Genomic DNA, 13,617 nt, shown 5'->3' with positions numbered 1-13,617 from the left:
TTTTGGTTAGGTCAGTTTTGTTTTTATCCTCACCCAAGGACATTTTTCCATTGTTTTTGTTCAGATAGAGTGGAAGGGAGGGAGGGAGGGAGGGAAGGAGAGAGAGAGAGAGAAACGTCGACATGAAAGGGACACATCGAGTGGTTGCCACCCGCACAACCAACCAGGGCCGGGGATAAACTGCAACCAAGGTACACACCCTTAGCGGAAACCAAACCCGGGTCTCTCTGGACCGCAGGCCGATGCTCTAACTGCTGAGCCAACTGACCAGGGCTTGGTTAAGTCGGTTTTAAATGGCATGTATCTATTACATAAAGTGATGCACCTTTACAATTCAATTCTTTAATTATTCTCTAAGTGGTTATTTTTAAGAAAAATAAAATAATTGTAGTCTCTTTTATAACAATATCCTCTCAAAATGCTTATTGCTAAATTTTGTGGGATGTATTAGGTACTTCAATTAAAAATAATTTTTTTAAAGGTAGGCTGCCCGTGGGTATGTAAATGTTTTACAGATTATATGTATCTGAGACTGATCAGCCAAGATAATAATGGGAAATGTTCCCCAGCAGAATTCAGTTGCTGCCTGTTTCTCAAATCACTCTTTTTACATATTTATATTTCAATACATCCTGATTCTAAAAGTAATACATATTTATTGTGAAAATGTTAGAATGCAGGAAAGCGTAGAGTAGTTGAGAGCTCGCTGCCTGGATCGCATCTGTTCCCCCGTTTACTAACCGACGAGCAAGTTCTCAAACCTCCGTCTCTGACACGGTGAACAGTGCTCCCTCCGCCGCGGGGAGGCGCTGGGCAGAGGCGTGCGCAGCGGTGGCTGCCATGTCTGCTCCGCTGGGGTCCTCGTGTTCTGGTCGTGAGCTTTCCAGTCCAGCCTGAAGAAATTTTAGAATCGTGAAAGTAAACGCAAGAGCTAGTTCTTACAAGACACACTGCAGGGAGTTCATCTAAGCGTTCATATATTAGTGTGCCACTATGCTCATTTACAGTCCACACTGTAGCAGAGGAAATTGTTTATAGTGATAACAGTGGAACATTATTGCTTTAAATTCTTTTGGCACTAAGGTGGGGGTTGGGAATGCACAGATATGTGATGCATTAAGAATGAAGATGAATTTACTTTGTCACACGAAGTATCTCAGGCAGGACTAGAGGAAAGTGCACCATGTCCTTTGGAAGGAAGGGTGTCAGTCGCACCGATGTGAAGTCAGCTCTCTCGTGACTGTAGGGAGCGTCGTCTAAACACCAGGCAGTCTTCCTGCACCTCAGTGCAGCGCACCTGGTAGGAGCAGGCTTGTCTTCGTGCGGTGGGGCACACATGAACATCGGCTTCCGCCCTGGACCACCTGGGAGGGGCGAGCTGGGTCGCGGGGCCAGGAACGGCTCCATGGCGGTGCGGGGTGTGGGCTCATGGGGAAACCGCATTCGAGCCAAGGTGATCACCCTGACATCGTCCTCAGAATTGTGTGTGTGCGGTAGCTCAGAACAGGTTTCCACTGGAATTATTTTCCTCCGAGGTCATTTTCAAAACTTGGGGCTAGGCTCTAAAACTAAATTTTGAATCTTGAGCAAAACTGTTTTAAAAGGTAATATGATGTGCTATCTTAATATTGCCCACGTTACAACTATCATACTTGTTTATTAACACATTTTTGACTGCTCACAAGTTAGCTCGTGTTCTCCTGCCCAAACACTGCGGACCGCGCACAAGTTAATGGGTTTGCACTTGCATCAGCTACTTCAGTTTTTGAAACTCAGGGTAACTACAGAATCGTATTGGTGACTCTGCCCTGAGGGTCGAAGTTCGAAAAACACACACTATTCTATGTTCTTGAAGTAGCGAGGGAAGGGATATCTGCTGGTTCAAATGAGTGAGCTCAGAGCCTAACATGCAGTTTGCCTGAAAACGTGCGGTCCCCGGCGTACGTCTTAGAGATTTCCATGTGGTACGCAGTGTGTTAAGCCTCTGCAACTTGGCCATATGAAGAGTACTAGTCCTCCCTCCTTTTCCTTTGCAGATGAGGAAACAGGCTAAATTGAGTCGCTTGATAAAGTTAAAAGTTGTGTTGGTCAGGACTGCTGTAATCTGACTCGGTGTTTCTACAACTGTCTCAAAAATAATCTTGATAACAAATAGGCATAAAATGTTCCTGTAAATGTTAGAGACTGCTGTTGGACAGGACATACACTTTAAAGCTAAAGAGTCGAAACTCACAGAATCATAGAATCCAAAAGCTGATGATTTCCAGATCATTTTGGTCTTTGTTTTTGACTGCAAGCCCTAGTAAGAGATACTGGACACAGCCCCGGCACACATGCTGTCTGTCCCGGGGCCCAGGCAGTGCTCCCACAGAGCAGCAGGTGGCGTTCTGCGTGGAGCGCATCCTGATTTCCCCACGGCGGCGGACCACGGAGTGGACTAGACTGCCATCAAGTCCCAGCTGGCGGTTTGGAAAAAACACTGATCTCAGGCAGCCAACCTGATTCACAGATGTGTGCACACACACTCTCACACTTACGGACACTGGAATGTCCATACCGCTGCTGTCTCCCTGAAGGGTACTCCCGGACTAGTTAGTTATTCCAGCAGTGTTCACATTGCTCCAAAACAAAATACTTTTAAAACTAGTTGGAATAGTTGCCAGTAACCTGAATACCCTTTAAATATTCTGTTTTGGCAAATTAAAAAAATGTTTTTAACAGCCAGAGGTGTGTGAAGTTAATTCAGTAAACAAGGTAGAGGATCATCCAGCCATGCTGTTAGTAAATTTCAGATACATAAAACAACACATTGCAGCGTAAATGTTTAGAGGGAGGCAGGGAGAAATCTGGTGTGATTTTATGATTCGTCTTACAATGCCTAAGATTAATCACTGTATATTCTGTAGATACAAAGAAATTGTAAAGATTTATAGATAACAAGAAGTTGAGAGGACAGAGCAAGTGTGTATCTCACCTGCTGTGAAACGTTAGTGGTGTGAAACGTGTTCTATTCCACTGAAAAGTGGCCACTCACACTGTTACAAGAGATCGTCCATGGCTTCCCTATTCGGCTAGTGCACTTTTAAACTGAAAGTATTTTACATGTGGCTTAATACATATTAAGATTTATTCTTGAGTTTCTATTCTAATATAAAAAACTACAGTGAGCAATTTAGATGTCAGACTTCTGAATTTCATTGTTTTTGTTGAAATTATTTAGTTTGAGTAGTCACTTAAGAGTTTTGCTGACTTGTTTATCCTAATCCTGCAGGACAAACAAGTAGAAAATCTACACACAAGTAACAGAAAATATAATTCTAATATTCTATTCTGTGCTAATTTCCTAAGAACTCAGTTGTTGGAAAGCAATTCTTTTATAATGACTCTATGCTGGTTTTCTGTCCTGTTTTCCCATCTGTGCAACTAAGTTTCTGCCTTCACTGGCTGTTTACCATCTTGCTTCTTTCTTTACCGTTTGGAACAAACCAAAAGTCAGGAGTCTGTGTGCTGCCGAGCCCTCCTCCCGTCAGCTCCGCCCTTTGTCTTCCCTCCGCAGCTGGAGATGATCGCCATGGAGAACCCCGCCGACCTGAAGAAGCAGCTGTACGTGGAGTTCGAAGGAGAGCAAGGAGTTGACGAGGGAGGTGTTTCCAAAGAATTTTTTCAGCTGGTTGTGGAGGAAATCTTCAATCCTGACATTGGTAAATACTTCAGTGATGTGTCATGGTATTCTGTCTTTTTGAATTAAGTATTTGTTCACCTAGATTTATAAATGTCCGGTCATGAAGAGCAGAAGTAGACGGTTCTGGTGTGGCTCACTTAGTCACAGACGCCCACGCATTTGTGGGTTCTGGTGTGGCTCACTTAGTCACAGACACCCACGCATTTGTGGGTTCTGGACTGATCTGCACGGCTTGTTTTACCCAAGCTGTCATCCAGATCACCTGGCCAGCGTTTGACACGGGGCTCTTGGTGAGTGAACGAAGCCCTGCAGGACGGACCCTCGGGGCCTCTCACAGTCACGGCATTTCCGAACCAGGTGCCTCGCGTGGTGGTCTGAACGGGGGGCTGAGCTCGCTGTGCCCGGAGTTCAGAAGCAGGCTGACATCCCCTCGGTTGGGTTCGTTTACTACAGCGCCTCACACTTTCTGAACTCCAGAGGCCGCTTTCTGTGCCACGTCGGATAATTGCCTCCCAGAGCTTTCACTGGACAGAGTTTGGGGAGTCGGACCTGCCTGTTGGAACTGGAACTGCTCGACAGGCGAGCAGCAGGCAGAGCGGAACGGTGGGGCGAGCGGGGGCCGCCTCGGGACAGTCGGGAAAGGCTTGCACGGAGGGTGCCCTCAGCCGTGAGGACGGCACGGGCTCGTGCACAGTTCCCGTGAGCCACAGCCTGCTGACCCCCGGGGCGCACCCAGGAGACTCCTCTGCTGCTCTTCTGGTCAGATGTACACACGAGTGTGAATGGAATTAGACATCTGAGTTCATGACAAACAGTCGTAAGATTGTCTCTCTCTCCTAGCCAACATTAATCATCAGAAGGCCATGCCGTTTGTTCACACTAAACAAGACACAAAACCATGCCCTTTTTGAGAGAGAAAATTAGTTTATAAGCTTCATAAGTGTGGTAAACCTGATATATCTAGAAATATTAAACATTAGCTGTAAAGTATATTTACATGCCCAGCTGCTATAGCTCAGTGGCTGAGCGTCAACCCATGGACTAAGAGGTCGGCAGTTCGATTCCCGGTCAGGGCACATGCCCAGGCTGTGGGCCCGATCCCCAGTGGGGGGCGTGCAGGAGGCGGCCAGTCGATGTTCTCTCCCATCGATGTTTCTCTCCCTCTAAAACCAATAAAGAAAAAAATTGTAATGAATACAGTATATTAATACTCTGTGCAGAACTACTAAGAAAGACATACCTTATACATCTCTATTTGATGTGAGGTGATTGAAATGATGGCAGAGAAAGAACAGAGAAGAATTTTAGAAGAATCACATCCTTTGCTTTATGATGTTTCCTAGTACCTGAAAAAATGTGTCCAAAGTGGAACCTCCTTCCTTGTACTTCCAACTACTTTCATTCAGAGACGAGGAGAGTGACCTGTGTGCCCGGCATCACGATCAACCTGTAGTTTGTTGCTTTTGAGACCAAGGACAGACATTTGTGAGACGTTGTCCAGCTCACTCGTTGGTTGTCATTCCTTGAGGCAGCCCTGGCCTGTCGATACATATTCATGGCTCGGAGGAGCCTCCAGCACCTCGGGCCTGCAGTGTGAGGCTGTGGAAGGTGCAGTCCCAGGACGAACGGGACAGGGACTGGGAACGTGTCTTAGCTCAGCGCATGCTCTTATGGTCAAGGGGACTTTTTTTTTTTTTTTTTTTTAAATCTTTACCAGAGGACATTTTTGCATTTATCTTGAGATACAGCAGGAGGGAGAGAGGGAGGGAGGGAGGGAAAAAAACATTGATGTGAGAGAGACACATCAAGTGGCTGCCACCCACACAACCCCAACCAGGGCCGGGGACAAACTGCAACTGAGGTACGTGCCCTGAGCGGGAACCAAACCCGGGTCTCTCAGGACCATGGGCCAGCGCTCTAACCATTGAGCAAACTGGCCAGGGCCAAGGGGACATTTTAAAACTTCCTTTTATATTTAACTTCAACTAAATGAAAATGAAGAAATATTTTTAAGCTTTAAAAAAAAATCTTGTGATTTATTTATATGCTGTATTGCTTTCTGAAGTTTGTTCTACTTTAAAGTCCCCATTTTTCAGAACTACTTCTTAAACTACTTTTATTTAGTAAAATATTTTTCAGTTGCTATTGAAAAGTAAAAATTACAAAGCTGTAAACTCAGTTATAAGATTGTTTAAGCTTTTCCTTAGATGTTCTTCTAAAGAGAAGGTAATTCTGCCCTGGCCGGTTTGGCTCAGTGGTTAGAGCATCAGCCTGCGGTCCCGAGAGACCCGGATTCGGTTCCTGCTAAGGGCATGTACCTTGGTTGTAGTTTGTCCCCGGCCCTGGTCGGTCGTGCAGGTGGCAGCCACTCGATGTGTCCCTTTCACGTCGATGTCTCTCTCTCTCTCTCTCTCTCTTCCTCTCTCTCCTTCCCACTCTACCTGAACAAAAAATGTCCTTGGGTGAGGATAAAATAAAAAAATAAAAAAATAAAGAGAAGGTAATTCTACCTTACATGATTATTTAGACTGGTGGGACCAAGAGCTTCTGTGTTTAGATGGGGTTACAGAAGTTCTCCGAGCTTGGGTTGTGGGTAGTGACAGCCGTAAGGAGCTGAGCGCGCTGCACGGACAGACAGCTTTTGTTCTCCTGGTCCCTGCTAACGCGTGTACTCAGCAGCTTTGAGTTTGGACATAATCTAAGTTTATGGATGTGGCATCACCTGAACTTGTTAGAAGGTGCTAGAAACACTTCAGGGGACCATGGTGCAATGTTGAAAAAACACTTTCCTGTGAATTCCAAAATTGTGTTTTAAAACGGTACATGTGGGTTAAATGTTTTTATAAGTGAAACCTTTTCACAATAGGATAGCCTTTTATTTTTTTGGCATTTTTTTCAACCATTTGGTGGATAAAGTATGAATGCAAATTACCCTCATTTGTATTAGAAGATTAGAGAACTTGAATTTAATGAACATTTTCCCAAACTTATTGAAAAATGACACAAAAATTGATTACTTTGTTTCCTTTGCTTCTTTAAAGTTATGCACAGTACTACCTTTGCCACAATTTATAATAATCATATATTTGAACTTTGGTTTCTCAAGTGCTAATATAGTAGAAAAGTTTTTGTATACTTGTTATATATTTTATGTATAATTTGTATTTGTATTGTCATCAGCCTTCAATAAAATCAGTGATGCATTTTTAAAAATGATTTCCTATAGGTATGTTCACATACGACGAGTCTACGAAGCTGTTCTGGTTCAACCCCTCCTCCTTGGAGACGGAGGGCCAGTTCACGCTGATCGGCATCGTGCTGGGCCTGGCCATCTACAACAACTGCATCCTGGACGTGCACTTCCCCATGGTCGTCTACAGGAAGCTCATGGGCAAGAAGGGGACCTTCCGCGACTTGGGAGACTCCCACCCTGTGAGTCTTCTCGTCTGCTCTCTGCTTAATAGAAGTACCATGAACAGTTCTAAAACCTCAAATGGGGAAGTTTATTTTGTTTTTTAATATGTTTTTATTGGTATTTTTAGAGAAATAGAAACATTGATGTGAGAAGAGAAACATTGATCGGCTGCCTCCTTCATGCCTCCCTAGTGGGGATCGAACCCGAAACCTGGGCATGTGCCCTGACCAGGAATCGAACTGTCCGGGACCTCTCAGTCCATGGACAATGCTCAGTCCACTGAGCCACCGCGGCTGGGCCAGGGGGCAGATCTGAGATTAATTCCTGCAGAGAGTTCAAGCGTTTTGTTCGTATTGTGATCGTGTGAGCTCGCAGTGAAATCAGAACTGCCCTGAGGAGGGCTGGGGCTGCAGTCCGTGTGTCCGCACCTCCCCCGTCCTCCCCGACCTGAGACGGGCACAGGGGAAGTCCATTGTCGGCCTGGAGGCATGGGGTCCTCAGCAGAGAATGGACATCATCAGGGACTGAGTCTTTAGTATCTGTAGTATAAACTACTTGGGGGGCAGGAGGGATGCTATCTATGTTTTCATTCTTATTGTCAAAGTTTGGTTTTCTTCTTCCAAGAAGAGTATTATGAACTGTTGCATTTTGTAGCTCTTTGGTAACCTTATTTTCCATTTCTGATTTTTAGGTTCTATATCAGAGCTTGAAAGATTTATTGGAGTATGAAGGGAATGTGGAAGATGATATGATGATCACTTTCCAGATATCTCAGACAGATCTTTTTGGTAATCCAATGATGTACGATCTAAAGGAAAATGGTGATAAAATTCCAATTACAAACGAAAACAGGAAGGTAGGAAATGTTTTTGTATCATTTTTGTCTCTTTATGAACAGAATTTCAAAACATATGCTGCTTGTAATTTTAAAACAAGTATTTACTGTAGTCCATACAAAGACCCACGTCACGTGTCCAAGTTCTGGTAGATGCAGTGGCCCCGGTTTCCTGCCTGTGGGATGTGGGTGGTGTGAGGACCCGCAGCTGAGCCTGCGCCCAGGCATGGCCCGTGGGGCAGGGTCTGAGCTGCAGGCAGGTGGCGCTCACTTCCTGCGGAGCAGAGGGAGGCAGGGCCCTCAGGGGTAAGGCCCTTATCACCAGTGAGCTCACACTGAATGTGCACTTGTGTGTGTGGCGTAAATACACTCCCGAGAAGCATCCTGGTCATATTTGTGTTTCTGTTGACTGGAAAAGTGAACACATGGAAACAAGGGAATAACCCAGATCATGGCAGGAAAAAATAGAAATATATTAACCTTTTTAAAAAATGTAATGTTTTTGATGTTGTGCCTCCTCATCCAAGGATATTTTTCCAGTTTTTTTTAGAGAGTGGAAGGAGGGGGAGTGAGCAAGAGAGAAACATTAATGAGACACATTGATTAGTTGCCTCCTACATGATCCCAAGATCGAACCTGAGACCCTTCGGTCCGAGTGCAGACACGCTAATCACTAAGCCATGTGGCCAGGCTGTATTATCATTTTGATATACTATTATACTCACTAAGAAAAGCCCACGTCCCTTCCGTGGCTTGGTGCCGGAGCTTATGTGTCGCGTGGACATGGAAGTTCTTGCTGGGCTGGGTGCAGCTGGCAGCTTCCTGGAGTCTGGGACAGACACGCGGGGCCCTGGTCCGCACTCTGAGTGCCTCTGGTGTGTGCACACCTGGTGGAGGGGACCTCAGAACTGTGGATGCCCAACTTTTGCATTCAGTCTATTTTAATATCAAAATGGGAACTTAGTTTATGCACATGGCCTATTATTCACAGGTTAGCGTTGCTATTGCAGAGAGCTGTGAGATTGTTCAAGGTATTAGTCTTTGCATGTATATAACTGGACTTTTAAAAAACATTTTTGAGCCCTGGCCGGTTTGGCTCAGTGTTTAGAGCATCAGCCTGAGGACCAGTGAGTCACAGGTTCGGTTCCAGACAAGGGCACATACCTCGGTTGTAATTCGTCCCCGGCCCTGGTTGGGGTCGTGCAGGGGGCAGCCACTTGATGTGTCCCTTTCATGTTGATGTTTCTTTCTCTCCCTCCCACTCTATTTGAACAAAAATGGAAAAATGTCCTCCGGTGAGGATACAAAAAAATGTTTTTGAGTATCTTTCCTTTGAGAAAATACATACAAAAATAATTTAAAAAGCTGTGCAGCTCAGTAGCTTGTGTTTGGTTTGTACACATGTAAGAAGTTCCTGTGGTCAATGTTTCTGCAGGAGTTTGTCAATCTCTATTCTGACTATATCCTCAATAAGTCAGTAGAGAAACAGTTCAAGGCTTTTCGGAGAGGTTTTCACATGGTGACCAATGAATCTCCCTTGAAGTACTTATTCAGACCAGAGGAAATCGAACTGCTCATCTGTGGAAGCCGGGTAAGAAAGCAGGCGTGCGCCGAGCTCCTCGCGGGCTTTGTGCTTGCGATGTGCGGTGGAGACCGCGGTAAGACGTCTTGTTTTTAATTCGCAGAACCTGGATTTCCAAGCACTAGAAGAAACCACAGAGTATGACGGTGGCTACACGAGGGACTCTGTTCTGATCAGGTGAGGTTTACATTTTTAAAAGTCCCTGTCACTTTTTAAATATATATTTTTACTGTATACAGTATTACAGATGTCCCCCCTTCCTCCCCAAGTCTTTACCACACTGTCGTCTGTGTCCGTGGGCTGTGCCTATAAGCATGTAAGTTCTCTGGTTTACTCTCTCATCGCCTGGCCCGACATAGGTCAGTCTGTTGCATGGCTCAGTAAGTGAGATCATGTGATACTTGTCTTTGGTTGGCTTATGTCACTTAGCATAACAGGTGCATCCTTTTTTACAGTTGTATAGAATTCCATTGTGTAAATGTACCACTTTTCCAAAATTAGTGTTAAACTTATGGATACTTGAACACTCAGACAAGCATGCCAATCAAGGTAGCTTTTAACGAGCTTGTGTTTTGTTTTTAGAGTAAGTATATATAACAAGGACCCTTGTAACATGACTTTCCCCGCGGAGGCTTAGGGACGCGGTCAGGACCCCGAGATAGCTGCATGTGGCAGGAAGCGGCCCCCACCGCACTCTCGGCGAGTGCCCCAGTGTAGGGGAACGCTGTATGCCTTTGTATCAGACTCTTAGGTATGTGGGCTGGTATTTTTTCCTTTTGTTCTTAATCTGTATCACCCCTTCCCCGGAAGGTTGAGTTTGGTATAAGTGGACAAAGAGTAAAGAAGGCAGGGTAAATAAAACCTATATATGGAAGACATCCCGAGTGTGTCCTTTGAGTCATTTTCAGCTCATGGAATTTGGGTTTTGTCTTTGGTTACTGACTATATTTTGAATATACCACAGTTTACATAATTATTTTCTATAGTCGGACACTCAGGTTTGCCCATTTTTACTGTTCTAAGCCATGTGATGATGAACACAGCAAGCCTCTGTGTCCCTAACACTGTCCCTTGAGCTCAGTGTGCACACCTGGGGTCCTGATCACAGGAGCCACCTCCCACACTCTCACGTGGCTTAGTGCCGATCATCCAGTCACGTGACAGGTGCCCAGCTGAAACCAGCTGCCGTCTTCTCTCCGCAGGGAGTTCTGGGAAATTGTTCACTCCTTCACCGACGAGCAGAAGAGGCTGTTCCTGCAGTTCACCACCGGCACCGACCGAGCACCTGTGGGTGGGCTCGGCAAGTTGAAGATGATTATAGCCAAAAACGGCCCGGACACAGAACGGTAATGACTAGATTGCGACCGCATATGGACAAGCTCGCCCTCTCCCTCACACGTGAGCCCCCACAGCTCCAGACAGCCCCAGACCCTGTGCACGTTGTTAGTTCAGAGAATATTCTGCTCCTGTTGAGGACAGTTTTTTTTTTTGCAGGGCTCACTTGATTTGGAATTTTTCAAATTGGCAGGAGTCAGTCCGGTTTTGGTTCAGAATTAAATCGAAAGCCATATTATGTAATACTTAAAGTGGTGGAATCAGGCTCAGAAGACGTTTTAGCACTGGATTGTCACAGTGATAATTTCATAGTCTTCACAATGGTGTCCTCTCCCAATTGGGTGAGGACCATGTATGAGCAGTATCCTACTTAATAGTTTAAATGGATAGACTCTATTTTAACGTGTATTAGCATTAATGTAAACTTGTATTTGTTACCAAATCATTTACATATATCTCCTGGATTATTTCCAATAAGCATCCAAGAGCACTTTAACATCTTGAAAACCAAGTTTAAATATTACCTCCGCCTTAAAGTGAGACCTCCCAGTGACTTCCGCTCTGCAGTGGGGACACCCGCTCTAGGTGTTGGGAGGGGGCTGAGCACCTCATGAGGGCCGTGTCGCCCTTGGCAGCCAGCTCAGAGGTCGTGCCGAGCTGGTTCTGGGGCTGCAGCAGGAGGCCTGCCTGACGGCTTGCGTTGACGTACAGTCTGCACTGCAAACCCTCAGCTGCGCACACCAGCCAGTAGGGTCAAGATCGCCGAGCTGGCTTCCCGTGACTGACTGCCGTTTCCCTCTCTCTCTGCGCAGGTTACCCACATCTCATACGTGCTTTAATGTCCTTTTACTTCCGGAATATTCAAGCAAAGAAAAACTTAAAGAGCGATTGTTGAAGGCCATCACCTATGCCAAAGGGTTTGGCATGCTGTAAGAAAGCAAGCAAGAGAAACATGGAAGGAAATGAAATGTGCAGTTTTAACAAGCACCACCAGAGGGCACACGTGGTGGTCGTGCGCACAGGCTGTGAGAGCAGGTGGTCGCCTGGGCCTCCCTTCCTCATCGGTGTGTGGGCTGCAGCAGCGGATCTCAGCTACTCATAGGAACAAATCCTTTATTATTATTATTTTTCCTGCGTGAAAGTGTTACTTATTCTTTCACTTGTATGTACAGAGAGGTTTTTCTGAATATTTATTTTAATGGTTAAATCACTTTTGCTTGTGTTTATTACTGCTTGAGGTTGAGCCTTTTTTGAGTATTGAAAAGACATATACCAACAAAACTGCTCCCCTAAGGAGAAGATGCCACCATCTGTAGACCATGTAACCTTCAAGTAAGTATGTGCTCTTTCTCGTCCCTGTATCTAACTCAAATCAGGAACTGTCTTTTTTTTAATAATTTGCTTTTGAAACTTGAAGTCTTGCAAACAGTGTGATGCAGTTGCTGCTGTCCTAGTCCCCACAGAGCTTTCTGTGCAAAACCTTGAAATCAATAAAGATGGAGGGAGAACTCGGAATGTTGCCTGCGGCCCTCAGAACTCTTAGCCCAGCAGCCTCCCGCCTCGCGCCCCGGTGCCGTCCTCACGTCCTGCAGTGAGCTCGTCTGTAGCCAGTCAGTCGCCCTCGTCGGTGGAGGGCAGGGGTTGCTTTTGTTCTTGTTGTCGTTGTTGTTGTTTTAAGTTTACTGGGGAAAAGTGCATTTGGCCAAAAGAATTGGTGAGTGAAGCCTGTTGCAAGAAAGTTAGGTTTGCTGTTGAAACACAAAGCATGTGAAAGTGCACTTAAAATAAATCTGATTAATGACCTATCACCTGCATTCTACATAGACAATCCAAAGTCTTCCCTTCGTGCTGGCCTCGCCTTGTCCCCGCGGCCCTCTGCCCAGGCACCGAGCGCGGCCGCGCAGGAGGACGCCGTGCGCCCCGTTCCCCAGCAGTGGGCAGGCCGAGCGCCTGTGTCCCCAAAGGTCCATTGTACTTCGAACGTGAGTGTGAAAGACGACTTCCATGTACTGTGGTCGTACACATAGGTTTAAATTATTGGACGTTCAGAAGTGAGTAGTTCCCCCTCTCTAGTCTGTGTCTACGATGTTAATTTCTCCCGTTGCAATATGAAATAAAAGGATTATGTATTTCAACCACGGAGACATGCCACAGCCTCCACTGCCGCTGCAGTGCTCAGCTCGGCCAGACCCGTCACTACAGGAGACAGCTCGGAGTCACTGGCGGGAAAAGGATGTCTCTCAGGATTCTTGCCCTTTTAGTAACTGACATAGAACTGCCATGTACCACGATGCTAAGTGACCAGTGCCATTCTCACCACAGCCTGCCGGGAGGGGGCGGTGCTTCCCTCCGTGACAGGGCCGTGGGGGTCGGGCCTCCTGCTGCGGCCCCCCGAGGCCGCGTCTGTGCGGGTACGAGGGGGGCGTGAGGAGAGACCTCGGGGCGTTTTATACAATAAACTTGTGAAGCAATCTGTGCTCTTCGGGTCTCAAGTCTTATTCTCCCTGTGCCATTGGAGTCACTCTGTGTGAAGTTGGGTGTCAGGCACGGGGCAGGCTTCTAGCTGACCGCGGGAAACCAGGAACCCCCGACAGGTACTTGGAGAGCAAAGTGCGTGGTGACCTGGACTAGCCGCTCCCACTGCCGCGATCTGAACCGTCCGGGCACGCGGCCGCCGTGTCCCAGGCTGTCGCTGAAGTAGCCTAAGGAAGAGGCCAGCAGGCGTTTTTACTGAGGGACACTCCTGTGCGCCGAATAAATGCACGGAA

General features: G+C 46.3%; 1 protein-coding gene across 2 annotated transcripts in view; it reads left to right on the top strand.

Moving 5' to 3' along the window:
- UBE3A (ubiquitin protein ligase E3A) overlaps positions 1–12,668 on the top strand; it is a 32,819-nt gene extending 20,151 nt beyond the window's left edge. Inside the window, exons 6-12 of one of the 2 annotated variants that reach the window (XM_036277813.1) lie at positions 3,557–3,701; positions 6,909–7,114; positions 7,789–7,953; positions 9,368–9,523; positions 9,618–9,691; positions 10,717–10,860; positions 11,662–11,784. In XM_036277813.1, coding sequence (XP_036133706.1) covers positions 3,557–3,701; positions 6,909–7,114; positions 7,789–7,953; positions 9,368–9,523; positions 9,618–9,691; positions 10,717–10,860; positions 11,662–11,782 — 1,011 coding nt within the window. In that variant the 3' untranslated portion in view covers positions 11,783–11,784. Of the gene's footprint in view, positions 1–3,556; positions 3,702–6,908; positions 7,115–7,788; positions 7,954–9,367; positions 9,524–9,617; positions 9,692–10,716; positions 10,861–11,661 lie in introns of both variants that reach the window. The other variant, XM_036277814.1, reaches the window with a different exon arrangement.
- The last annotated feature ends 949 nt before the right edge of the window (positions 12,669–13,617 follow it).

The sequence above is a fragment of the Molossus molossus genome, unplaced genomic scaffold, assembly GCF_014108415.1.
Source record: "Molossus molossus isolate mMolMol1 unplaced genomic scaffold, mMolMol1.p scaffold_m16_p_24, whole genome shotgun sequence".
Classification (NCBI taxonomy): domain Eukaryota; kingdom Metazoa; phylum Chordata; class Mammalia; order Chiroptera; family Molossidae; genus Molossus; species Molossus molossus.
Note: the sequence above shows the minus strand (reverse complement) of the source record. Positions and strands in the feature narration are given on the sequence as shown.